Source organism: Carya illinoinensis, chromosome 1 (assembly GCF_018687715.1).
Source record: "Carya illinoinensis cultivar Pawnee chromosome 1, C.illinoinensisPawnee_v1, whole genome shotgun sequence".
NCBI lineage: Eukaryota > Viridiplantae > Streptophyta > Magnoliopsida > Fagales > Juglandaceae > Carya > Carya illinoinensis.
This window is the reverse complement of record NC_056752.1, coordinates 54,879,845-54,907,374: the sequence shown is the minus strand read 5'-3', so window position 1 is coordinate 54,907,374 and position 27,530 is coordinate 54,879,845. Positions and strand designations below refer to the sequence as shown.

At 37.6% G+C, this 27,530-nt stretch overlaps 3 protein-coding genes across 5 annotated transcripts; all 3 read left to right on the top strand.

Annotated features, from left to right (window-relative positions):
* The first annotated feature begins 240 nt into the window (after nt 1–240).
* Nucleotides 241–9,136, top strand: LOC122289606 (general transcription factor IIF subunit 2). The gene is made up of 6 exons (XM_043096762.1): nt 241–601; nt 6,301–6,409; nt 7,487–7,617; nt 7,715–7,789; nt 7,943–8,089; nt 8,879–9,136. The coding sequence occupies exons 1-6, from the start codon at nt 365–367 to the stop codon at nt 8,996–8,998; spliced, it is 819 nt and encodes a 272-aa protein (XP_042952696.1). The 5' UTR covers nt 241–364; the 3' UTR covers nt 8,999–9,136.
* A 1,180-nt stretch (nt 9,137–10,316) lies between these two features.
* LOC122289589 lies at nt 10,317–13,445 on the top strand. The gene is made up of 4 exons (XM_043096735.1): nt 10,317–10,704; nt 11,571–11,727; nt 12,038–12,331; nt 12,635–13,445. Exons 2-4 carry the CDS (start codon nt 11,593–11,595, stop codon nt 13,256–13,258), a joined length of 1,053 nt encoding a protein of 350 aa, XP_042952669.1. The 5' UTR covers nt 10,317–10,704; nt 11,571–11,592; the 3' UTR covers nt 13,259–13,445.
* Nucleotides 13,446–13,658: 213 nt separating this feature from the next.
* On the top strand, nt 13,659–27,293 carry LOC122289571 (RNA pseudouridine synthase 5). Of its 3 annotated transcripts, none has more exons than XM_043096709.1 (15): nt 13,659–13,995; nt 14,214–14,323; nt 14,570–14,627; nt 14,853–14,880; nt 14,976–15,022; nt 15,125–15,215; nt 15,497–15,662; nt 18,939–19,026; nt 20,184–20,268; nt 22,322–22,397; nt 22,659–22,726; nt 23,689–23,758; nt 25,323–25,401; nt 26,113–26,206; nt 26,929–27,293. In XM_043096709.1, exons 1-15 carry the CDS (start codon nt 13,856–13,858, stop codon nt 27,001–27,003), a joined length of 1,275 nt encoding a protein of 424 aa, XP_042952643.1. In that variant the 5' UTR covers nt 13,659–13,855; the 3' UTR covers nt 27,004–27,293. The 3 variants fall into 3 exon arrangements, with proteins under 3 accessions (XP_042952643.1, XP_042952657.1, XP_042952652.1); XM_043096723.1 differs by having other exon boundaries at nt 13,851–14,024; XM_043096718.1 differs by having other exon boundaries at nt 13,851–14,123.
* Nucleotides 27,294–27,530: the final 237 nt, after the last annotated feature.

Below are 27,530 nucleotides of genomic sequence, written 5' to 3'. Positions count from 1 at the left end.
CTAATGGATCACATTATGTCATGATATTAAGTAAATTTATTTTTGTAAAATTTTTTTATTATATACATATGAAAAAAATGTGGATAGACAAAATCTTGAAATTGTAAAGATATTATCATCGAAAAATTTTGAAATTGCGAAGATAATATCGAATTATACGAGCTATGTGGATGATCCATTGCTGTTAATGTGGCGTTGGGCTTCCGTGTCCATCGGCCTCGAGTATATTAATAAAAAATTTACTCCGAGCTGTGCCCGTGCTTGCTGGTAATGGTTGGGGACTGTTACTCTACAATAGCAAAATCTTGAAAATCCGTTTCATTTCTTCAAGGCCCCTTCTCTCTCTATCTCTCTCAGTGGCGCCATGGACGAGCAAGGAGGCAGCACCAGAAGCGGCCAGAAAAATGGCAACGGCAACAATATTATCGAGGAGTTCTTGGACACGAGCAAAGCGGAGAGAGCAATGTGGCTCATGAAATGCCCTCCCCTCGTCTCTCGCTCTCTCCAGTTTCCTCCCGATGCGTCCGACCCTGCTCGCCCCGTTGCCAAAGTCGTCCTCTCCATCGACCCACTCCGCTCCAATGATGACTCCTCTCCTCAGGTATTCCACAAAAACGCATATAAATGTCTGTATGCATGCATATGCATGCCTCTGTGGATTTATAGGGTTCTATGGTTTATCTCCGTGCATGCATTTCTTTTTTGGATTTGAATATTTGTTTTCCCTTGCATTATGTGAATTCTAGGGTTTTGTGCTTGTCTCTGGCCATGCATTTGGTTTTTGAATCGAGAATTTGCTTGTCCTTTTTTTTGTTGGGTTTGACATAGTCAGGGATCTTGAAAAACGATTTTTTATATTTGTATGGAGCACTTTCCCTTTAATTTAAGTTTTTCAGTTTCTTAATACCCATCGCGGTTGGGTTAGTTCATTTCGCCCTTCCCGTTTCTTATTATTTGGAGATTTTCACTTATAGTCAGCAATTGTGAGCCTTGCCACTCGTTTTCTTCCAATACGGGGTGTTTATTGGGTTTTCTCGGTAAGATAGAAATCCAAGTACACGGAGAATACAATAGATGGGCGTAAATATTAGAAGAAAAAAAGAACAGAAAATCCTGATAGGGAAGATCAGTATGAAAATATGAGTGGTCGCAGAAAGATGAAGGTGGAGGAAATAAACTTTGAGTTTGTCCACTGATTTCACAGTTTGCACACATTTGCTTCTGAAATCAGAACTTTCATTTGTTTGGGTCGGGCTATGTGGAGTTTCTCAGCTGTTTATGCTCTGTTTGGATGAGTTTTGTGAATTTTCTTTTTGTTTCATTTTCTTATGATTTATTTTTTGGATTTTGTAGCACTCTATTTTTTACTACCCATTTTAGATTTTACAGTATTTCCAAATGTTTTAGCTCAAACATTTGGCTCCATACTTGCAAGTTTTTTAGTCGTGTACTTACCAAAAGCATTTTTTACTCCATTTCATCTCATAAAACTTAAGAACTATATATTTACAAGAAATTCCTTTTTCTTTTTTGATAAGTAAGAAAAGATATTATTAATCCACGTAAATAGGCAAGGCCCGAGTACACATGGAGTATACAAAAGAGCCTAAATACAAGCTAAGTGCTGTGAAAAGCAGCGTAGAAGTCATTAAAAGAAGTTCCATTCAATACAATAGAAGAAGCCCAACGTAGCAAGGAATGATTAAAAAAGGTCCCTAAACCCTTCCAGTGTGCGCTCCTTGTCCTCGAAACAATGACTATTCCTCTCGTTCCAAGTGCACCACATCAAGCAAAGAAGCACCATCTTCCAAATAGCCGCGATCTGCCCGTTGCCCCGGATTCTTCTCCAGCATGCCAATAACTCTCTCACCCTTCTAGGCATTGCCCATGCCATACCAAGGCTTGTGAAAATTTAGTCCCATAAAGCCTTAATTACTTTGCAATGAAGAAGTAGGTGATCCGCTAACTCACTATCATGTTTGCACATGAAGCACCAATCTGTTAAGTAGAGGCCACGCCTTCTTAGCTTATCAATAGTTAGAATTTTCCTGTGAGATGCTAGCCAAACAGAAAAAGCCACCTTAAGGGGAGCCTTACTCCTCCATATGCACTTCCAATGGAATGCATTGGAGGGGTGTGTCAATAATACCTTGTAAAAGGATCGGATTGAGAAGTTCTTGTTCCCTATAGATGACCAAAGCAAACGATCCTCTCCATTACAAGAAATTCTTAATGTGGCGCATGTGTTATGAGATTGTGACATTGCTTGTGCTTTGTGGCAAGTTGTCTTTAGCCTCTTTATCTTGAATTGGGTAAATGCCACAATGAGTGATGCCCACAAACCTTTTCTTGTATTGAAAAGGAAAGGCCAGTTAGTCAACATAATGAAGTCTTGTGGGAAATGTATGTCACATGGAGGAGGAGAATGATCAAAGCTTCAAGAATTGTGAGAAGACTGAGAAGGAGCTAAAGAATCATTTTTCAGAACACTTGATCGGTGGATTTCAGCATACATATGTTCCTCCAACTTTAGCTTTCAGGACTTTTCTAATCTTCGTGGTCTTTCTAACTTGGTGTATCTATTGTATACCACCCATGTACTTATATAGCGCCTTTTTGCTCATTAGTAAAGTCAACTTACCTATAAAAAAAATGGGATTTCAATCCTCAGAGACTAACAAAAGAGGTTTTCAAATCCATAAAGAGAGTTGCATATACAAAATAAAAGCCCATGTCTAGACCATATCTTATTCCTCAATGTATATGCAGGAAAAAGTACCTTGTAGGCTAGGCCCTGTCATTTCTATTTCACATTGAACCTACTTTGAATATATAGTTTGGAAAGTAGGGTAATAATGAAATGATAATAATGGTAGAAAAGTTTCACTAGTTTTTTTATTTTTATTTTTTTATATTTTATATTTTATTTATCTATATATATAAGTAAGAAGAAATTTTATTAGAAACAAATGTATAGGCAAAGAAATTTCACCACTAGTGTACAATCAGGACCTACTACAATATTTTGTCAACCCAAGGCCATGTATCATTTCCATGGAAGAGGATTTGGAGATCACGGGTGCCTATTAAGGTAGCTTTTTTCGTATGGACTACCGCTCTTGTGAAAATCTTAACTACGGGCAATCTGAGAAAGAGGGGAATCATGGTGATGGATTTGTGCTATTTGTGCAAGAAACAGGGAGAGTCTGTAGATCACTTACTATTGCATTGTGAGGTCACGAGGGGGTTATGGAATGAGATTTTTAGAAAAATGGACGTTGCTTGGGTAATGCCTCCGTGGGTGGTGGATTTATTGGCTTGTTGGAAGGAGCTTCAAGGCTGTCCCCAAATGGCGGCGGTATGGAAGATGATCTCGCTGTGTATCATGTGGTGCACATGGTCGGAGAGGAATGAGAGATGCTTTGAAGATAGGGAATGCACAATGGAGAAGCTTCAGAATTTTTTTATACGCACTTTAATGCTATGGTTTTCACCCATTGTACTTGATGGAAACAATGTCCATGACTTTCTTTCCTTAGCTAGAATGTAATTAGGTGTTCTTTTGTATACTTCCTGTGTACACGGGCTATGCTTATTTCATTCGTATGAATAAATCTTCTTATTACTTATAAAAAAAAAAAAAAGAAGTAATGAAGGCACTTAGAGTGGATGAGGCTTATTTCATTCATTTGAAACCACTAGAATTAGCTATTTCGTGTTGCTTTACTTCTTCTTCCTACGTGGGTGCTTTCTTCTGAATACCTCTTGTCACCTTGTGTGCATAGGATTGCACCGTTTTGTGCCTTAATTCCCAAGAAGATTGGAGCATTGGATGTCAAATAGTTTCGGCTCATTAGTCTTGTAAGTGGGGTGTATTAGATCATCTCTAAGGTGCTTGCAAACCGATTAGGGGAGGTGTTGGGGAAGATTATAACAAAACCCCAAAACGAATTTGTACGAGGAAGGCAAGTCTTAGATTCAGTCCTCATTGCCAATGAGTGTCTAGATAGTAGACAAAAATCTGGTAAATTGGGGATCCTATGTAAGTTAGATATGGAGAATGCATATAATCATGTTAATTGGAATTTCCTACTCTACTTGCTTGGGAGGTGTGGGTTTGGGGAGAGATGGTGCTTGTGGATTAGATGGTGCATATCAATGGCAAGATTCTCTGTGCTAGTAAATGGTAGTCCAATTGGCTTCTTCAACAGTTCGCGAGGTCTGAGACAAAGGAATCCACCGTCCCCACTCCTCTTTGTTATTATTATGGAGGCACTGAGAAGAATGACTTCGACATTGGTTTGCAGTGGTTTTGTGGCTAGATTCTCGGTTGGTGACCCCACTAGGGGTACTATTAACATTTCTCATTTGTTATTTGCAAATGATACGCTTATATTCTGTGAGGTAGAAGAAAACCAATTGCAGGCACTGAGGGCATTCCAACTTTGTTTTGAAGCGGCATTGGGTGGTTTGAAAGTGAACGTTGAAAATTTTGAATTGGTGCTAGTTGGTAATGCTCATAATATCAGACAATTGGCTAACACTTTAGGAGGCAAGGTGGGTTTATCGTTGGGGGCTGCCTTACCTATGAATAACCTGGGTTTACCGTTGGGGGCAGCCTCAAGGATGATAACTATATGGGATACAATGATCAAGAAGATTGAGCGTAGAAGATTGATAAGTTGTGGTTGGTACCGACAGGTAAAGGCACATTCTCGGTTTGATCATTCTATAAGTCTCTCACATAGGTGCAGAACACTCAATTTCCATGGAAGAGGATCTAGCATAATAAGGCGCCTCCCAAAGCGACTTTCTTTGCATGGAGAGCTTCATTGGGAAATATCTTGACGACAGATAATTTTCGAAGATGTGGGGTGACCATAATAGACTGGTGCTACATGTGCAAGAAGAGCAGTAAAATTGTGGATCATCTTCTACTGCATTGTGATGTTGCTAGAGTGTTATGGGTTGAGGTGTTCAGCAGATTAGAAGTAGCGTGGGTTATGCCCGCCATAGTGGAGGTGCTCTTGGCTTGTTGGAGAAATTTAGGAGGTATTCCACAAATCAAAGTTGTGTAGAAGATGGTTCCTATTTGTAATCTATGGTGCTTATGGTAGGAGCGGGATGACAGGACGTTCGAAGACAAGGAGCGATCATTTGAGGATCTTAGATATTTTTTTGTTAGAACATTATTCCTATGGGCCATAACTATATATTTTAAATTTGTTTCGGTTGTAACTAGATAGGTATCTTTCAAGTATATGCCCTGTGTACTTGGGATTTGCCATTTATGATGAATACAACTTCTTGATTACCGATCAAAAAAAAAAACTATATATTTTAATGGTTTAGACCTTCATGATTTTCTTGTTTCCTTTTCTCCTTCCTAAATAGGTGTTTTCTCTTGTATACCATCTTGTGTGTATGGGCTATGCCTATTCTATTAATACAATCGTTTACTTATAAAAAAAAAAACAAGGTCTCCCTCGGTCACACCTTTTTTTTTATAAGAAAATTTATTAACCCACATAATTAGACATAGGCCGAGTACACAGGAAGTATACAAGAGAAAAAACCTAATTACAAGCTAAGAGCTGGAAAAAGCAGCATAAAAATCATTAAAACTAGTCCCATCCAATACAATGGCCAAAGCCTGAAGTAACATCATATTGGAAGAAAAAATCTTTAATCCCTCCCAACAAACGTTCTCTACTGTCGAAGCAACGACCATTCCTCTCCCAGGTCACACATTTTTAACGTCAAAAGTAGAGAAAAAAAAAATCTATTGAGGGTTTGTGCATTTAGTTCTCTAGCTGAAAGATTTATTCTTGTCATCTTTGTGGCTATGGAATTCCAGATTGGATGATGTTATGGTATTATCTTTCTTGAATTCTATGCACTAAATTCTTTTACCCTTTTCCTTCATCATGTTAGTTGGGTGTTTCCCTTTGAACTTCATGTGTATGACCCCTCTATGCTTAATGAAATGAATTAATTTTGTTTTTGGACTTTATGCCTTTTTTATCATATCCTGTGGGTATGATCTCCTTTAATAATGCCTTAATATTTTTTCCACTTATTAGAAAAAAGAAATACTTTTTTTTTTTTTCTGGGCATTTAAGTAAATATGAATCTTTGTTTCTTTGTGAGTATGCCTATATTTTTTTTGAGGATAAAATGTCCTTATTCAAAATTTAATATTAAATATTCAAGCTCAAGGAGAAGCATTGGAATCTGTTCTTTCTATGTCCATCCTCTTGTTGCCTTCGTCTTTACATGTATTGCTTTAATGATGCTCAGTTCACCATGGAATTGGCTGGCACTGAAGCTGGACATATACCCAAGTGTTACTCTATGGATATGTCTAAAGACTTCATTCCAATGTCTGTGTTTTCTGAGTCATCACAAGGTAATTATCCATTTATCTACAGTCTTCTTGTTCCGAAATTCCATTTGCGGGAATAGATTGCTTTGTTACAGTTAATGTAGTTGATGTTCACTTGGCTCTAACATGATGGTTCTGAGATCTATTTACAGAACTTCTGCTCTTGATTTGTGGCTCTATTCTTTATATGGAACTCAAGATTATTTGGTACTGTAGTTGCCAAAGTGCAAGTTCATAAATGGATTTAACAATTGGACTTGTATGAAGCTATTGGTTCCTTTGAAGGAGACTTCATTTCTAAAGTCTATTATAGTGAGAGAATGCATGTAGTTATATAATTAAATGTATTTTTATGTGCCGATTTGAAGTAGCAGTGATCAGCTATGCATGGTAATTTGTCATCTTTGCCAATACTAGAACAGGTTTGACCACATATGTCACTGTCAAAGTCCAGCAGCTCATAGTATCTAAAACTTTTTGTAGAATCAGGGCTCCAACTGTTTAATACTTCAAAGTCTTGAACATGAGTTCTAAATACTCAGGAACTATCATCTAAACTAAGCTAAAATTTATGAGCCTTTCTCGTGAATTAACGATATGCATGATTTGATCACCAGTCCAGTCTTTAATCTAGAAACCCTTGTTGAACAATGATTTGCTGGAACAAATAGTGGGAGTATCAGAATACACTATTGTATTACCAACCTATTTGAGGAGAGAGAAAATCCAACTGACATATTGTTGTAGAAAAAGTGAGAATTGTATTCCTGGCCTCCAAAGTTAAATATTGAGTTCATGATAAACATTAAGAGGAAGAGATTATAATATATATGGAAGTTCCTGGGTTAGACTTCTAACATTCGTGCATCTAATTTCTTTTAGTTCTCTTTATGTATGCCGCTTATATTGTTAACATTTAGCAGTGAGGATTGAATGCTTACGATTAACCTGGATATTTATAGAGAGAGAGCCATAAGCTACTTGTTCTCTTAATTTGATTATTTCTAGCTGTATTTTGGATTGCTCTTATAACATTTCTAATCCTTCTTTAGGACTGTCGGTTTGGCAGACTCAATCGAGTAAATTTCCTTTTATTTGTAGGGAAGTGTTCTGTGGAGGGAAAAATATTGAACAAGTTTGACATGAAGCCCCATAACCAGGATATTGAGAACTATGGGAAACTCTGCCGTGAAAGAACAAATAAATATATGACTAAGAGTAGACAGATACAGGTTTCCCTTTTTACTTCATATGCATATGCTACTTGACATCAATAATTTAATAATTTTTTTAAAAAGTTTGCTGACTTCCTCCAAATTCCCATGCCAGGTGATTGACAATGATAATGGGGCTCATATGAGGCCTATGCCAGGGATGATGATTAGTGTGGCTTCTGGACCGAGTGTAATTACTGCTACTTTCTTTTTGTCTGTATATTTTTCTCTAAAATTATTTTGGGCATGTACTTTATTCTGCCACTGTATGTGCACGTCAGAATTAATTTCTCATCTTGATTCTCATCATGACGTATAAGGAGAGCTGCTTTGTTTGGAATAGGATAAGAAGAAAATGCCAGCTAAGGGCTCAGACGTGAAAAGAACAAGAAGGGATCGCGGTGAAATGGAAGAAATTATGTTCAAGCTGTTTGAAAGGCAACCAAATTGGACTTTAAGACAGCTTATTCAGGAGACAGACCAACCGGAAGTAGGTTTTTTTAATTTCAGATGTTCTCATTTTGATACTTTCTGTCGATATCTCTACATATGTTCTGGGCCTCTGGCTCAGTGGAGGGAAGTAACATTTTTCGTATATCTCTAAGAGCCTTTTCACCACTTATGCTCACGATATATATGGCACCTGACTTCTTTATTTCCTTCTCTTCTGTGACACGGAATTGTTAAAGAGTATGACTCCTCCTATCACTTAGTAACATGCCATGAAATTAGTCTGATATACAAATAAAACCATATTTAATCTTGCACTGTGCCATCTTATGCTAACTGATACATTCTTTTGATCCACGTTTGATGGATTCTACGAACTTTACAAGGATCAAAACTTAAAAAACTTAGTAATCCATCCCAATATTTATGTAATGAAAAGGATTTATTGCGTCTGGAACTAGGGATATAGTTTGCGGAAGGCAGAATGATTATTTAGCAACAAGACAGTTTTCCTCCAAACTTCCTCCAAGCCAGTCTTTTGAACTTTCATGTGTTCCTTGAGCCTTTTCACATGCTTTTTTAATAGGTTTAATAGAGCATGTGCTTCTCACATTATCAAGCACATGAAAATACTATAAAATTTAGTTGGATTTTCCTGTAATCCATTTTGGGGAAATCTTTATTCTCGGCAAAGAGAGTGGTTGATAGGAAACCGACTGGATTTTTATGTGCCAACGTTGATAATTACTTTTTGATTTTCTTGTATTTATTGTTCTTATCTGTGTTATCTCCCATGTGATTGTAGAACTGATTTTTTGTATTTCTGTAGCAATTTATGAAAGACATACTCAAAGACCTGTGTGTCTACAATAACAAGGGAGCTAACCAAGGATCTTATGAGCTGAAGCCGGAATACAGGAGAACAAATGAGGATCCAACTCCCAAATAGGTCACAGATTATAGGTTTACTCCATATGGAGAATTTTGGTACTGAATTATATAAGTTTATAACCAGCACTACCTTTTTTTCCTTTCTTTCAGACGACAATGCCTTTAATTTTAGAGAGAATTATAATGTTTTCGTCAATGCAAGCATTAAAAGATGATGGGATACGCCATTCGCTCGAGTTTAATGTGCAATGCAAACGGCATGTATATCATGGGCGTAATAACACTATACAATCTAATCAACGAGGTGCAATTCTAAAGCTGTACAGCCTGTACTGTAGCTGTGTGGGGCCATCGACTAGTCAACTCAATGCCAAAAAAGAAGGGCAACGCTGGCGTGCTGCTTGGGCAAAAGTTTTATTTTTTAATATATTTAAATATTTTTAAAAAATAAAAAAATACATCAATATATTTAAAATTACTTTTTTAATCATTAAGTGAAAAAAAAAATTTTGACCATATGTCAAGTTGAACGGTACAAAATGGGAGGCATTTTATCTTGAGTTTTGTTACATATAAGTAAAGTTGCGTACTAATCTGTGTATCAATATTATTTTTTTTATATTTAAAATTTAAATTAGTAATGTTTTTAATAAAATTTACTTTTTAACCAATCAAATTAGATTAATGCACATGTTATATAATTATACTTGTAAATAGACTTTTCCTTCTATGTTTCTCATAAAAGAAATTGGAATTCTTTGAGCGTGTTAATTGGGCCAATATTGCCCCGAAATCTCTTGAATTTCTTATCTTCAGGTCGGGAAAACTACTACTTTGTACACACTAACCATTCCAAGTCTAGACAGTAAGTTTTGGATTTCTATCATCTGGTGGTTAGGTTAGCCGTTAGGTGATGACCACAATGACGTACACATCCATTATGTAAAAACTATTATCCTAAATATTATTCAATCACTCGCTTTGGATGAGAAGGGAACGAATTCTAGTTATCGCACTATACTCGTCCTAAAAGCATGACCCTAAATCCAAAGCCCAACGCACATGCCCACGCCTTTTTTATTTAGAGCAATGCTACATACAGTCACTTTTGCGTACTCCCTGCACACTCTACTGATATGATTGGTTGGATTAATTTTTTTTTAATATCTAACCAATCATATCACTGGAGTGCACAAAAGAGTGCACAAAAAGAACTGTATATAGAATTTTTGTTTTATTTATTTATTTATGATCGATCAAAACCAACTCTGAGGTAGGCAACAAGGATACTTTCAGACAGGCGGGCCAACGAGAGTACCTAACTCGTTCCTCAATTTTCTGTGATCCCAAAAAATTGAAAAAAATATATATACAAAGAAGAAGAAAGTTCTAAATTTCTATGCAACGCGTTAGAGGCTTGTAGCCCAATCTGTCTCCTGAATAAACAACCAGCAAATCTTGACGAAGCGTATGCGCCGAGTCGCTGACCCTCTCCTGCTTGGTAAGCGATCTGCTCTCCTCTCTCTAGGCGGCCACTCAACAAAGCCAAAGGGCGTGTGCATACCACGACGTGATAAAGGGCGTGTGCATACCACGGCGTCTCTCTCACCAAATAAAGAAAAGCATTCTATCATCGTCTAACCATCTTTCATTGTTCACACCTACCACTGTCCGATTCCTTTCTTTGTTCCTTCTTGGCTTCTCCTGCTTTTGTTTCAGTAATCGGCCGGTGCTGTTCCTCTTTGCCCTTCCAAGCCTCTCGAGGTAAATACGTCTATAATATTCCTCTAATCCTCAATCTTTCTGGGTTCGTGATATTGCGGACCGTTTCCATTTCAACGCGCAATTCATTATTTTTTTGTTTTAGATTTTTATTATTGGCTTCCAGGTCTTCTTTTTCCCATTTTTATTGTATTTCTAGTAACTTTACTTTTATTTCTGAGAGCTGTATATTCAGTTTGCGTGGTATGTTTAATAGATTTTTGGTTTCGGATTTTTTTTTCCCGTTCAAAATCGATTCTCTCGTAATACACGCTCCTTTTTTTATTTTTAATAATATTATTGGGTTTTTCTGTAGAGTAAGATGGAAAATTCTGTCTTGCATATCTGCTGTGGGCCTGTGGCCTTTAGGTTTACTCCATTCTGAATTAAAGGATTTCGGCAGGAGATTGATAATAAGGAGATTTGGGTGCGACATGTAATTCGATATTTTTTTAAATACGTAAGGCATGATAAATTTGTGATTGCTAGACGGGTTTTGAATTGGGTTTCAGAAACTGTGTAATTTTGGGGGTTACGAAAGGGATTTCCCGAAATTTAGTTGGGTCCTTGGGATTTCATTTTGTCTGGGTTAGTCACTGCAGTTGATTCTTCCCTCTCTCTCCCTCTCTCAATTTGTTTCCTTAAGATAATTTATGCTTCTGACGCTAGTTCTTTTTTTTAATTTGACACACCCTTGAGCTCGAGCTTGTGGCTGTATAACAAATTTTAGATGAAAAGTCATAATAGACATTAATTTCTTTAGTTGATGTCACCCTCAATCAGTTGCATTTCTTACTGTAGCACTTTATTTGAATTTTTTTTATGTTCTTTCCCTTAACAAATCTTGATTTTCCTTTGTTTATGTGCAGGACACTTCGTTGTTTAATAGATATGGAATTTTTCTTTAGAAACCTAAATGAAGAGTCTACGCCTTCTCAGCTGGACATGCTTAGATGTCCATTCTTAAGGAACATCAATGAACCGACTAACTTCTCCTTCTCATCATCCCTGGCTTTCCCAATGCCTGTGAGTTACCCATTTTCAATGGCTTACTCTTTCATTTAAAACATCTGTAATATGGGTGTCTCTTAGTATTAGATTGAAAGGTAGTCCTATCTCATCTTTCTGTGCACAATTTTATTGACTTACTATTTAGCTCGAAACTGATGTCTTCTTGAGCTGCGGCATGAATTCTTGAGTTGCCTCTCCGTGATGCAGACCCAGCTATTAATTTCAAACCTGTGCCTGCATGTCTTGCGCTGGCATACCATGCTTCGATTCAGCTTTTCCATGCTTGTTTGAATTCTTATTTGTTCTTTAACTTTTTCCTGCTCAGGTACGGGGAGCCAAAGGTCCCATTTTTGAAGATGGTCCCAATTTTGATATGGCATTTAGGCTTTTCCATGGATGCGACGGAGTAGTCCCCCTTTCTGCAAATTCATTTGTGAGTTCTGAGAAAGTAGTGCCCGAGCAAGTTCCAGCCCCGTTCAATCCTTTAGCGGCTAAGGCAGCCACTATCAGCCTGTCATCTTTTGGACCTGGAGGACCCTTCAGTTTTGATTCATTTTCTGAGAAGTGGAAGAGTCAGAAAAGAAAATCCAAGTCATCCAAGAAAGAGTCTTCTTCACAGGTAATTTATTGTCCTTTTAGTTCAAACTCGAACTATATACCTATATGAAAAAAATAGATCTATTCAAATTATGATTTTCACACTTGATTCTGTTATATAAAATTCAAAGCAAGGTCTAAGCTATTACTGGGGAACTATTTTATTCATGCCACAAGGCACGGTGAAATTTAAGTTCTATGAAATTCTTAGAACGTATACTTCATATCGCTTACCAAAGACACTCATTGCTTTTGATTGAACTTCCATCATTATTCATGTTCCTCATTTACTTATCTCTTGATGATTTGTATGATCGTCTTTCAGGGAGGAAATTCAAAGCATGAGGCATTGAGCAATGAGTGGCTTCAAACTGGAAATTGCCCGATTGCAAAGTCCTATCAAGCAGTTAGCAATGTTCTTCCCCTAGTTGCTAAGGCATTTCAGCCCCCTCCAGGCATGAAATTCAAGTGCCCGCCTGCAATAGTTGCAGCCCGAGCAGCTCTAGCACAAACTGCTTTTGCAAAGAACCTCCGGCCACAACCCCTGCCTGCAAAAGTACTCGTGATTGGATTACTGGGCATGGCAGCAAATGTTCCTTTAGGGATATGGAGAGAACACACTGAGAAATTCTCTCCAGCCTGGTTCGTTGCAGTTCATGCGGCTGTTCCATTCATAGGTATGCTGAGGAAGTCTGTGTTGATGCCGAAAGCAGCTATGGCTTTTACCATTGCAGCATCAGTGTTAGGACAGGTCATTGGATCTAGAGCAGAACGTCACCGAATGAAGGCAGTAGCTGCAAAGAAATTGGTTCTTGCAGGAGCACCTGCTGGGTCAAATCAGCCAAGTGTGGTTAAATCAAAAGGCGGACATTGTGGTGAAATTGTGAACTGGAATCCAGTTTCCCTTGAGCTGTCTGGGTCTTCTTCTCCAGCAGATGTTTATTGCTAATTCTTTTTTTTTTTTCACAATTTATGTCATCTTGTGTTATATTCTTGTTTATTACAAGGTGTAATTTTGTGTTCAACAAATTATGCGTGCCTGTTTCGTATTGTTTTGGCTCTTTGCTACGTTCTTATTGAGGATACTTCTCGGAAAATAATGGAATAAATGAAATACCATGAAAATGGTTTACTTATTTCTGTACTGTTTTCACGATTGAAGTGATCAGATTTGCTGCAAATGATGTATGGTGCAGTAGGTATAACCGTATATAACGTCAATGTCCGAGGAAATTTCAACTAAGCCGGCCGGCCTTCATGATTCTTTGACAGCCCATTTCAATTGAATTTATATTGGGAGCTGATCAACTAATACTTCATCCATCATTTATCTTCGACATTTTGACTTGGTCTGGTGTTTAACAGCCGATGTGTATTCCCCCGCCCCCCAAAACAATTCAGAACAGGGGCGAAAAAAACAAAGCAAAGCTAATAATTCCCATAGAATGATTACCGGGCCTAGCTAGTTTGAAGGTCACACCTTCGCCCAACACTATATGGATTAGGCTGAGCTATAAATCAAACAGATTCAGGCCAGAAACTCAAAATGGACCCAAGGTTAGAAGGTAGAAACTTCGGACTCGTTCAAGTTTTCAGTGATTCAGTGATAGACCATCACCGTCAGACGAAAAACTATAGTCACCGTCAACGGTGCCAAGCTCAATCTCGTCCCTCACCGTCGGAATTGTGAGCTGATTGGTTAGGAGTTGCTTGAGGTTCACAGACTTGTAATAAAAAGGACTGAAGCTTTCATTTATACTCGTTGAAGAATAATTTTGTTGAGAAAAAACTTGGAGTTTGGCTTTCCCGGAAAGGCAGTTGTATTATCTTGAATATCCGTTTTTTTCTTTTCATTTTCCATCACTTTTCAACTAACCAAACGAAGTCCATCGGGTCCATTACAGTGCCATGACAAACCCTCCAGAAAGACGTCAGCCTCAGACATTCGGATTGCCCTGGCCCGATCTCAACGACGGCTTGTTCTACAACGACGTCGTTCGGCCCTCCGATTCCGGTCCTCTCATTACCTATGGACATATACTGTATTAGAATCAATGACACGCTAGATTGCTGAGAAGAGTGAAAGAAAAAGAAAATTACAAAATTATGTTTTTTTCTTTATTTTTTCCTTTTTCTCTTAAGCTCGTTTAAATATTTCAAATTTTCTGAGATCCGTAACTATTAGAAAGTCGGATCGAAGATGTTCTTTTTTCTCGCTCTCCTTTCTGATTTTTACCTTGAATGTGCGTTTGATTCACAGAATTGACGCTGATAGAGTTCTACTCTAGTAAATACAAGAATTCAGCCCCTCGGCTAGGGTAAGCCATATGCCTATTGATATTCTATCGAATCCAATTTCGGGGCATTATTTGCTTCTTTTTTCTTTTTCCAAATTACAAGTAGATGCGGTTTGGTTGCTTAGGCATTGAAGGAAAATGATAACTAAATAAACACATAAAATTCAATCAACATCTCTCTCTCTCTCCTGCTGTTTAGTAGAGAAACAACCTGATGATCATTAACAACGAAATTGTATTGAGCAGTTGGGTGCAGCGAATTGAGAGTGGACAGGTTCGATTATCCAACTCCGAAAAAGTATTGTTTCTGAGAATGATTTCTGCAAATATGGTTACTCTCGAAATCCTTGCGTTTGCTGGCTTGCACAGATAGCAGTTGATGGTCGAGCTGATACAGATCCCAACACAATCCTCAGGTTCCTTCGAAAATATGACTCTGAATAATCGACAGACTTTGTGCTCGAGAAATTCCTAACGTTGCTTTTTCTTGGTTGAATTCTATGTCATCAAATTACTAGAGTTGGTTCGGAGCTTGTCTACCACAGACTTCCTTGGAGAGAGCCTGAGGCGCCATACTTGCTCGAAGTTTTATATGAAGATGATGATATGGTATGCACGTGTATATGTATTGTATTTTTGGTTCCAGGTCAAGGACTTATAATTTTCCTTCAAGTTCGGGTTTTTTGAATGTGGAATTGTTTGCATTTTAATTTTTTTTTTTTTTCTGGCTGCTAATTAGACTTTTATTTTAGTAGTTTTTAAAGAACACAATTTTTTAACTAGTTGAAAGTTGAAACAGCGGAGTTTCTGCGTTAAGTAATATGAGATCCTTTCTTTTGACTATTACCTTATTACGGATCATTTTAATTCTTTCATTCTTACCTTCTCAGGTTGCCCTTAATAAGCCTTCTGGCCTACAAGTTTTACCTGGTGGCCTTTTCCAGCAACGGACAGCTTTAACACAGCTTCAGTGGTGGGCAAGCAAGCAGGGCTCTTCTCTTGCACGCCAAGAACCACATCCTGTTCCTGTTCATCGCCTGGGAAGGGGCACTTCAGGTTAGACCATAAATCGTATTGCTGAATAACATATCTAAAATTGAAATTTCCATCACCTAGTTTGTTTTGGCAGAGCTGCGTAAATGAGTATAATTAAAATCTAATTCGTCAACTCTATGATTCAAGCTACCAATAAGAGGGGTGGATGTTGATTGAGGGCAATTCACTTAACAAAGGTAGTGATCAATGCGGAATCAGAATAACACGAGAGAGAGATCTCAAATGATGGACATAAATCTATTGATTTTTAGGGTATGTGGTTGAAGTCTCACACTTCAACTCAAAACTTAACTCATGATAGATTGTCATTACTAATGGATTTCATGTTGCCAAATATCACGGTAGGGGTACAATTCATAAGGAAATGGTACTTACTATTTCTTGGCAAGTCAAATATATTTTATTAATGATTAGGAGGCAATATGCAATTACACAAGGAGTATACATCAGATACTCCTTTGTGGAAGTAAAGAGGTCAAGAAAATTTTGGAAGCTAAATCTAGATAAGCGTAAGTGGGCAATGATCTAATTGTATAGTGCATAAAAAATGAAAGTTTTGAGTTCCTCCATTGTCCTTGTGTTGTTTCGAAGCTCCAACCCTTTCTTTCTTGTCATATGCACCACATTAAACATATCATAATCATTCTCCACAAGAGTCGGTTGAGATCATTTTCAACTTCTCCTTACTAGCATGCTGGTTAATCGGCCACACATCTAGGCATCAATTGATCTATAGCCTAAACAGACCAAAAACTGTTTGCCACAAAGTGCTAGTTATCTCACAATGGAGTATGAAGTGATCCATGGATTCATCATCCCTAGAGCAGTCATTAGACTTTCATGGAAAGCTACTACTATCATGAGGGATCCATGCATTATAGAACAACTTGACTTTGAACACTCCTCCCTGGCTCTCTTAGATATGGTCTAACACATTTCTTCTTTCCCATCCTGTCTCAACTGAGAGGGATATAGTAGAGCATAGAATTAGTCGAAGAGATTCATCTCTCAATCTTGTGTTGTTCTGATAAAGTCCACTGCAACTGAGGAGACATGTTTGGGGATTGTAAATAATCTGCTTCTGATGCATCCTTAGCCTGAACAGTGTGGAACGGATTTGAAAATGCCTCTTTTAGAGGCTGATCTTTACACCATCATGCCAAAACATTGAGTTAATCTTCAAAACAGTCCATCTGTTTATCTTCAATAAACAGCCCACCAATAGGTAACTTACGCGAAGCCTCTTCAGCGTACCTATCATGTGCCCCCACTGCACGCATGCACCCATCCCCTCTCATTCTCTCCCTCCCCCAAAATCCAGTTTTATGAAATTTCATCATCTCCCCCTCTCCTCCACTCTCTTCGCCTCCTCTCTCCGTCATCACCGCAAGATATAGCCACAAATTTAATAACTTCGCCGAACAAGCTTCTGTCGGCAAGGGAAAAAGAAATTACTTGATGGGAAGAGAGTCTTCCATTGAACCCAAATTAGAGCCCAACCCCGCACCATTGAAATTGCTTTGAACCTCCTTTGACGAAACCTCGTCGTTATGATCAAAGCCATGGAAATGACCATTACCCGAAAATTATTAACTCTGATTCAAAAGATAAAAGTCCAAAATCGTAATTATTTTCCCAACTCTGTATGTAATGAAGATGACGCCATGAAATATGCCACACTTCATTCTTTCTCGTGATTCACTAGGCTGGCCTCTTTTTTCCTCTTTCTTTTACAAAATCATATCTCTTCTTAGATCTTCTTTAGTTGTGAGTGATTTCAAGGGTGTTCTAGAAATGCAAGTAGCTAGCTATGTAGGTCCCTTGTCAATGTCATGAATTATGACCCTCCACTATCTGCAATTCCCAATTACATTACCTTCTAATGGTTACTATTTTTCACGACATATATATTTGAGGTGTTTCACGTGAAAGCCAGAGATACAAGGCTTGGAACTGGGTGGGATTTTGACAAGTTAGAGATATATCTGAAATGTATTTGCAAAACAGAAATTGAACACAAACAAAGAACGTCTCAGATGATAAATCCCATGAAAACAAGAAGAAATCAAAGTCTGCTTCGAAGTGGAGACTGGAATCAGGAAGAAATTGGGTTGCCTGTCGTTGGCGTCGGGCTGCTGGCATGGGAATGGCTGGGCGGCGATGGGAGATAGCAGCGGGTAGCAAAAGAGAAGGGAAAGACGTAGGGTATTTTAGGTGTTCTGATGTAGTCATCCTCATTGTGTTATAATGTAAATTGCTGACGAGTCAATACCTTATTGGCTGCTGATCTAAAGGCAAAAACAGTATGACCAATGCAAAGCAGAACTGCAAAACATTATCTCAGAAACATTGCTCAACTCATATATGATATGTCCTGAAAACCTCCAACCTGTTTTGATGTTTTTCCATAGTCCAACCTCATCGTCTCATTCATAGAGCTCCAATCACCCAAAACACTCTCATTCTTCATGTCAATCACTTCTCTCCACATGATATATATTTCATGGGCATACCGCCGTAGCCACTTCTCTAGGAGGGCTTGGTTGAGTGTGAACAATTTCCTATTACCCAAACCACGCTTAGAAGTTGGGGAGCAGACATTAGGCCTATTTACTAGGTAGAATTTTAGCTCCTCTCCCATTCTGCCCCATGAAAAATCTATTTGTAACTCCTCAATGTGATTGGTTACACTAGCAGACTAAAGACCAAAAACAGGTGGGTGAATTTGAAAAATCTTAATCAAAGTAATCCTTTCTCACTTAGATAAATAAATCCCCCTTTCCACCTTTTCAAGGATGCCCTCCCAAATCAAATTGGCCTTGAAATTCCAGTCTGCATGCTCTGTGTTTTCGTTTTTTGTTGCATACAAAGCGTTTTTCATTGGCCCACCTCTGCATGGGGAATTCGTGGGCTTTCGTTGGCCCACCTCTGCATTTTTCATAATCTCCCTGGTCTGCCTGCTTGTTTTTGTTTTCCCCTTTGGACCAACTTCACGCAAGATGACCCAGCCTACCCTGGCCCTTGCCAGGCCCATGATTCTTTAACAATTGATCCGACAGGCCCATTCCACTTATCCATCTTCCTTAAAAAATCTGCCATGTACTTATACAGGTTCTACTGTTATCTTTTGTAGATATTTCTTTCTCCTTTATCTCCGATAATGTTCTCACTTTATGGCCCTACTGTTCCAGTAAATATATTTAATTTCATGGTGACAAAGCAACTGCTGATGATACTGCCTTTATATTCTCGTTTGCTGGTTTGATTTTGTTATAGGAATATTGCTTTGTGCCAAGACGAAGCTTGCCAAAACACACCTTGCAGCATACTTTGCCGATGGGACATCTAGTATTGAAGGCAATAGGTTTGAAGAAATCACCATTTTCATTCTGCTATTGTCTGCTTATAGTTTCTGCGTTGGCCAATCTTGATCATAATCTTATTTCTGTTGATAGTTTATTTTTTCCATTAGAGATCTTGTTATCTTTTATCTACTGACTGATAGTTCATTTTCCATTAACGATGACTATTTCTGTGTGTGTGTGTGTGTGTGTACTGCATAGGCATTGCCATTTCTAATGACCCCACCATAATCCAAGTTCCTAGCATGGGTAAATATGTTTAAATTTTTTATTAAAAAAACAGTAATTTAATAATACCTTGTCATGTTCATCCTTTCTAACATCATCACATACAAAAAATGGAATCTATCTTATGGTATGGATTTTTTCAATCACCTTAACGAAGGAGGTGTACTTCAACCAAGCCTATTTAGTGGCTATGGAGATTTCCAAAGGAAAATAAAAGGCAATGGAACTCAAGTTTGGCTGCTAAGTACCTCACCATTGGCAAAATATTTCAAATATCCTTTGGTTAAAGAAAAGAAGGAAGAAGTAAGAAGTGAAGGGGAAGGGGAAGGGCACCATTGAAAAAGAAAAAAGTCAGAATACAACACAAAGGCATGCATCACAATATGTTAACTAGAATGCATCCTTAGGTGGCACAAAAATTCTTTAAAAAGATGCAATTGAAGATGCTCATATCGGCTTTGTGTATGTGCTTCCGGGATGCTGATAAAGCTGCCAAGGACAATCACTTTTATAATAAGTTGAGCTGTTGATTATGATAGGCAGTTGACCTAATTTCGCAGAACAGTTGTTTGGTCCCACTACAAGGTCAAGAATCTCTGGTTTGAAAAACTCTGTAAAATATAGTCTAAAGTAAATCAATGATGCTTATGGAGATACTTAGAAAAGTCATTACTTACATTCGAGTCGGAACTATATGGGAACAAATATCTAACTTTGCCTTGTGTTGTTCAACAGCTTGAAAGACCCACACTTCATGAATGGAACAGCTATTAAAAGATGAATGTCAAATAGATAACTTTTTTTTTTCAATGCCTGATATAGTATAAATAGGCCAATTGTGTGTTATTTTGTCGTGTATTAAGCATTAGTGATGGCTTTCATTTTCTGTCACACCATGTGTTGCTGATGAAATATGCAATTTCACACACAGAATTGCCAATTTGGAGACCTGTGAAGTAAGAAAAATTACGAAGATATACCGGGCGCTAGTAACTGGTATACTTAGTGATGATAAGGTAAACCCTATCACGACATTGTCTCTTCCTTCTCTTGTATGCAAGTGTATGTATCTGTCTTTGCTGATAATAATATTGCCAGCTTTTAATCTCTTATGTCTAGGTTATGTTTACAAGCAAATAAGACCAATGACTCAAAGAGCCATTAATGTTCACTACTTTTGTAGGCTTTGCAGCACAGTTAACTTTAAAGAATTCCACATATGGTTGTTAAAACCATATTTTCTTTTTAACTGCAGTTCACGTGAAGAATTCTACATATGAAGGACTGTATTGAAATGATTTCTATTTTGCTCCACCACCCCCTCCAAAAAAAATATTTTTTTTATAGGTAAAAGAGGTTTTATTGATCCACGTAAATAGGCAAAGCCCGAGTATGCAGGAAATATACAAGAAAGAGCCTAATTACAAAACTACGTGCTACTGATAGTAGCATAAAAGTCATTAAGACTCGTTCCATTCAATACAATAGAAGAGGCCCAAAGCAACAATGTATGAAAGAAAAAAACCCTAAAACCATCCGGAGAGCGTTCCCTATTCTCGAAACAACGGCCATTTCTTTCGTTCCATGTGCACCACATTAAACATAAAGATACCATCTTCCATACAGCTGTGATCTGGCGATTGCCCCTAATGTCTCGCCAACAAGACAATAAATCTATCACCCTCCTAGGCATAGCCCATGCGATACCAAGCCTTGAGAGGATTTCATCCCATAATATCTTAACTACTTCACAATGAAGAAGAAGGTGATCCACTGATTCACTGTTGTGTTTGCATATGAAGCATCAATCCATTATGTAGAGTCTATGCTTTCTTAACTTGTCTATAGTCAGTATTTTACCACGGGAAGCCAACCAAATAAAGAAAGTAACCTTGAGGGGGACATTGCTCCTCCAAATGCACTTCTAAGGGAAGGCATTGAAGGAGTGAGTCGTCAAGGCCTTGTAGTATGAACGAACTGAAAATTTCTTGTTTTCTGTGCATTTTCAGAATAATCGGTCCTCCACTCCTGCCCTTTGTTTCAGTGCATATAACACACTATAGAAATTAGTGATGTCTCCCACCTCCCAATCCTGGACAGCTCTAGTGAATCTCACAGACTAATGAATCAGCAGTACTGCACATATTATCAGCCACCAAGGAACCCTAATCAGACGCAATCCTATAAAGAGAGGGGAAAACGTTTTTCAAAGCAACATCCCCACACCAAATATCGTGTCAAAACCTGATGCGTGTGCCCCTTCCCACCACAAACCTGCAGTTACCGAGAAAATCATCCCAACCATTCTGGATAAGTTTCCAAACTCCCATGCCATAAGTCCCTCTTACTTTCTTAGAGCACCAACCACCCCAAACGCTCCCATATTTGACATCTAGAATATTCCTCCAAAGAGCGTCTCCCTCATGATGATAACGCCATAACCATGTTCCAAGAAGTGCCTTGTTGAAGGTTCTCAATTCTCTTACACCATAAGCCCCTCCAAAAAATATATTGTATGTACATATCTTATACATCAATAAAATTCTTGTTTACCAATCAAATATATATATATATTATATCCTATCTATGCATCTATGCATCTATGTATGGGAGTGTGTACCACTGAATCCTCGGCATAACTGTTTTGACTTTTTGTTGGTGCTGCCTTACTGAGTCATCTTTATCAACTTTCTCCCTTCATTGGTGCTAAACATAATTTTTAATGAATGTTCTCACTTGATGCATCTTTTCTTCTCTTGCCTGTCATCTTATTTACTTTGTCATTTTTTTTTTTTTTTGTTGGGGGGAGAGGAGTTCTGGTGGTCTTCCTGTTTAGGCTTTTGTTTTTTTATGGAAACGTTGTCCCTTATAACTCCGAACTCTGCCAATGAGACCCAACTCAAATGCCATGTCCTCCCCTTTAATAATAAGGCAAAGAATGAGGTCAATGGGGACTGGTTTATTTGTAAATCATGGATACAGAGAGAGGGACTGAGAGAGAGAGTGTTATATTCAGCTATAATTAGGTTTTAGCAGTTTTACGAGCTGAAAGTTATTTTTGCATTACAGGTAATTATAAAACAGCCCATTGGAATGGTGCAGTATCCTGGTGTTGCCAAGGGGCTGTACGTTGCTTCTCCCTCAGGTTAATATCATTTATTATGTGACGTCTTAAAGAAGGAATTTCTTGGATGTAACATCTGCTTGCTATTAAGGAAATATCTTGTATGTTTGTATTATATCAAAAGTGATTCTTGGTTTTTATCCTATCTTTTTGATAGAGTATTGCTTGTCAAAATACTGAGAGAGTACTCGCTATCATCTTTTGCTGGCAGATCGATTCTTTGTTTTTGATCACGTACATCTTTCCTATCATATTCAGCCTTTTCCCTTCTATTTTGAACAGGGAAACCAGCTCTGAGTAAAGTTGCTGTTGTTGAGAGGGATGTGCAAGGGAACCACACATTGGTGCAGGTTCTCCCTGTTTATGATTTATATTTTCATGGTGATGAACAATCATATCCACCAGCTTTAATTTATTATATCTTGACTGATCACATACTGTTTTACTAATTCAAACTTATATTATCAGTAAAGCATTTCTGTGAAACTTGGGCATATACACTTCTTTTGTTTATTAAAAAAAAAAAAACAGAATCAAGGGACTCCTAAAACAGCAATGGATGAAGAATCCTGGTCCTCCAACCTTATTAGTGGTTCTAATCCACTTGGTTGGCTCCTTGTAGTTTCCCCTTTGACACCAACGGTAGATGGGAGAACTGAACTTTCTCACAGTGGGGTACCAAAAGTGTGTGCTTTACCCAACAAACATATTTGGACAGAGGAACACAATAGAAACAATGATAAAAGTCTTCTGGTAAATTTTTGCAAGTGGAAAGACAGGAAGGAGATCAAAACAGGAAGAAATTTTGGGGACCAAATATGTACTTTACCCAACAAATTAGGGTTCATAACAAGAATCTTGATTTCCAATTCCCCTTGTGACAAGATATTATTGAAAGAAATTTCGTTATTGTGCAAGGGGAATTCTACAATCATTGAGAAAAACAAAACAAAAAGAAAAAAGAAATCTTTGTGTAAGTAAAATGATGGACCTGAGTTTCAAATGTCAGCAAGTTCTAGAAGGTAGCTGAATGAGGTGTCATTAATTTGCATAATCTTCACTGGCACTTGTAAGGCAATGGCTCATCTGGGAAACTTCAAGCCAATTTTCAAATGTTAGCAAGCACTGATAAGGAGATGACCTGCGTATATAGGAATTACTTGGTGAATTTATGATAGGGAAAATAGGGTACACAATTTTTTGATGAAAGAATTTATATTCCTTCCCACCTATTAAAAAAAAAAGAATTTATGTTCTTTTCCTTTTCTTCTATAGCACAAATAACATTCTATAATCTGACAATATTTAACAGGTCGAGATTCAGTCTGGAAGGCCCCATCAAATCCGTATCCATCTTTCTTTCATTGGGCATCCTCTGTTAGGTAAAGTCTGAAGTGCTAATATCTCCATTTTTTTAAACATCTTTACACGTTTTTTAAAACAAATACACTTAACTAATAGTCACTTCCTTAACCTTCAAGAAAAAAATTAAAATACCCGAGCAGTAACTTTGAAGGGGCAAAATCATGGGGCCAAATATCATTTTCCTTTTACCAAAGCCCCTCTCAACCTTCGCAAAGAAGTCCTTTTCAATTTTCCAACCTCACAAAAATTACATTGTTTTAAAGAGACTACCTTCAGACCTTATCAGGACAATAAAATAAGAGTGAGATTGTCTAGGTCATTTTGAAGTGTGAGAAAAAAAATGTAGTAAAATTCTTTTTCCCCTTTTTAAACCCTTTCATTTCATTGTTATTTTGTGATCATACTTATATAAAATGCAAGCTACTGAAAATACAAGGAAAGAAACCTCCAATAGTTTGATAAAGATCAAAATAGTAAAGCATTATGTTATATTAACAAAAAACATTAAAAAATGTTTTGACTATTGCATTGATTTCTCCCGTTAGGTTATAATCATGAAGTAATCCTCCTCGCAACTAAGTAGTTTGTCTATGCAATACATTCGTCCTTTCAACTGCTGCTTGTTATCATAGTACTTGCCTGAGATTCAGTAAATATGGGATGTATAAATTCTTAATATTGGACTTGAGGAAAATTTCAGTTCTTTAATGTTGTAGTAAGCAATTAATGTGTAGTTATCAATCATTATCCTCGTTTGTGAATTAAGCTTTTTGTAATTGTTGGCGATATGTACTTTTAATCATACCTCTCAAAAAAAGTAAAGCTTTTCAAAACATATAATATTTTGTAACTACTTTTCAAACTCTCTCCCCCCTTCCCCTTCCCCTCCAAACAGGGGCAGGAAGTTCACTGCCTAGCCCTGCCACTGTTCAGAAAAATCTGTTGTAGTGAATTTTAATTTGTGGGAGCCTAAGTCATACCCATTGAGAAGCTGAGACTATTGCCTAGATAGGGCATTGTTGTGAGGGCCAAAAGATCAAGACTTGAGACCTATTTCCCATTCAGTATATGGTATATTCAATCTTCAGCTTTACATCCTAAGTTTTCCCATTTTTTTGCACAAGTTCTCTCTCTATAGTGCATGAAGACAGTTCTGGGCAGCAACATCATTGTGTCTTCTTTTTAGCTCTGCTCTCTACTTTTGTATCATTGGTTTAAAGAGTGGGGCACTTTTTAGTAAGAACATGAACCAGAATGCTATGCAAATGAATATCGCCTTTGACTTTGAAACTCCGAAACATATCTTTTGTCAGCATGTAAACCATGAAGCTTCTGCATGCCCAACACGATGGGAGGTCATGAGCAGGTTTTACTGCAGATCTCAGGCACTTTCCCATGAGAAAGCCTCACTTTATCTAGAAGACAAACTATTTCCCTTGTAAAAGCGTTTTGGATCTCACATCCCATGCTTTTATAATATAATATTTTTTTGTTTAGCTGCCAAAGTGCTTTACCTTGTTATGAAGTGCAAAGTCCGGATTAATTGTGTTGGTATAGAGCTTGAGATTTTGCCTCTACCAGGTGATCCTCTTTATGTTGGTGGTGGACAACCAAAGTGCTTTGATCCTGAAATTATTGATGAGAATTTTGCAAAAGACGGGTATGCAAATGTTTTATCTACAACATCAATTTTCTTTCTATTTTTCCGTCATATCTTTTCCTACTAGCTAGTAGATAAATTACTAGAAAACATATAGGTAGGAAGCTAGATCACTGAGCAGATCTATGTATCCCACTACCTGTTTTCTGCTGAATTTTTTTCTCATAACTACATTTTACGTTCTCAGATGAGAGCTTACACAAATTGGACAGCTTTTCAGATGGTGGCCTGATCTAATTAGGCCTTGTTCAGCACATTATTTATATCATAAGATGACGTCTTTTACATTGGTTATTAACCATGCCCTATCTCATAATTGGTGTTATGTTTGCAAAAATTGCCTGTCCCATTCCTTAGTGAAAATCTCATAGCACCAACACTAAATTTTGGGAGAATATATGAATAGTTTGAGTTATCAAGGCAATTAGTGCTCCTTACAAAGTTTTGATTTTGGTGAGGAAAGGATTGGTGTGAATCGTGATACCTGTTATTTATTGTCTTGTTGATCTACTCTGATCATTGTGGATCGACTATATAGCAATAACTCATCACCTTCTGTCAAATCCATATCAGAAAACAGTTATAAAGATCTCCTTTGTTTGACAATATGAATGCTGCCACTGAAATTGGAGGAGAACAGAAAAGGGTGTATAACAAGTTTCATAAAAATGAAACTGACTCACAAGTGACTATTCGTTTCTTGATTTATAGGGGGTACCAGAGGCCAACAAAACCTGTTCCAGGAGACTGTGGCTACTACTTGCATGCACATCAAGTGGTTCTCTCTCACCCAACTACCAATCAGGTGAGTCTAGGAATGTGTGTCAAAATTAGTTGCTGCCTACGGATTCAGAAGGGAACTTGTAATTGTCAATTCAGGGAATATGCATTTTAGGACTCTTTGTTAGTAAAAAGATTTGGTTTTCCTCGCTCCAGTAACATAAGTATCCGCCAGTTGTTAATCCACTCAATATATTGTGTTGAAAATCAGTTCATGGGTCTCGATATTCAAGTTCCTGTGGAGGAGTCCTGAATATCGGCAAAGGCTAGATTAAATATTACTAACCATTATGTTGATGATCTTCTGCCTATTGTGCTGTAATTGTCACGAGATCTTGAAACCTTGAAAACAGAATAAATGAAGAAACATCATCTTTGCTTCTTCATACAACAAAGTATACGCCAACTCACTTTCATGTCTTTCATCTGAAATTAGTGCCTAACTTTGCAATTCACTATTTGGTGATCTTAATTTTGTTATTCCAGCAAGGCATGTGTAATTTTCTTGCACTCTCGACCTACATCATTGGCCATTTAATGCGCAAACATAAAATGGTTTCAGAAGAGGGATCTTTTTTCTTTGTTCTTCACAGGACCTGAAAATTTTACTTGACTAGTGTATATATCATGGTTCATGGTTTTAGGGTCACCGGTTATTAATATCAGAATCACGATGCCATGCAGCTTAATCCAACTGCTACTTAAATTTGAATCCATTAAAGTCAGTTACAATTGTTGCCATTGCAGGAGACCAAAATTACCGCACCTCTTCCATCTGTTCTCCTTACGCAAGAGGAGGCCAAAGTGAACAGCATTCATTAGCAGCAACACTATTCAACATGCGACTGCAGAAAGTTTGAGAGCAAAAGACAGCATTCCTTACAGCCTTGCTATCAAAGGTTGGAAAATTATTTTATTTATTTATATTTCAGTGACAGAAGTAGAGACCTTGCACCATTCAAATGGGCATCACGTCATATGACTAATGTATTAAGACATGGCCATATTTTCATAGCTCTTTGTTATGTAAATAGTTCCAGAATAGAACAGCATTGGTGCATGTGATAGCAGACACCTTCAATGGAAAAATTTTGGGGATGAAAGTTATTTTATTAAGTTGTGTGATATAACATGTTTGCTTTATTCCCCACATTTCTTGCATTTCCATATTTGCTATTTCGGGGTTCTAAACAAAAATGCATGGATACTCTGAATTATAAATAGTAAATCACTTAGTTCTTTAATGTTCTAGTTTTATTCATGTAAAACCATTTCTAGGTTTGCAAGAACTGTCCCAATGCACCAAAGACGAGAGAAGAAGTGCTCCCTCTCACACAAATGGTTTTAGG

Excerpts from the sequence above, each read along its gene's own strand:
- LOC122289606 (XM_043096762.1), top strand. The coding sequence starts at position 365 with ATGGACGAGCAAGGAGGCAGCACCAGAAGCGGCCAGAAAAATGGCAAC. Across the intron at positions 6,410-7,486 it reads GTTTTCTGAGTCATCACAAG|GGAAGTGTTCTGTGGAGGGA; the intron begins GTAATTATCCAT and ends TTTTATTTGTAG. Across the intron at positions 7,790-7,942 it reads GTGTGGCTTCTGGACCGAGT|GATAAGAAGAAAATGCCAGC; the intron begins GTAATTACTGCT and ends TGTTTGGAATAG.
- LOC122289589 (XM_043096735.1), top strand. The coding sequence starts at position 11,593 with ATGGAATTTTTCTTTAGAAACCTAAATGAAGAGTCTACGCCTTCTCAG. Across the intron at positions 11,728-12,037 it reads CCCTGGCTTTCCCAATGCCT|GTACGGGGAGCCAAAGGTCC; the intron begins GTGAGTTACCCA and ends TTTCCTGCTCAG. Across the intron at positions 12,332-12,634 it reads AGAAAGAGTCTTCTTCACAG|GGAGGAAATTCAAAGCATGA; the intron begins GTAATTTATTGT and ends ATCGTCTTTCAG.
- LOC122289571 (XM_043096709.1), top strand. The coding sequence starts at position 13,856 with ATGGACCCAAGGTTAGAAGGTAGAAACTTCGGACTCGTTCAAGTTTTC. Across the intron at positions 14,324-14,569 it reads CGTTCGGCCCTCCGATTCCG|AATTGACGCTGATAGAGTTC; the intron begins GTCCTCTCATTA and ends TTTGATTCACAG. Across the intron at positions 14,628-14,852 it reads AATTCAGCCCCTCGGCTAGG|TTGGGTGCAGCGAATTGAGA; the intron begins GTAAGCCATATG and ends TGTATTGAGCAG.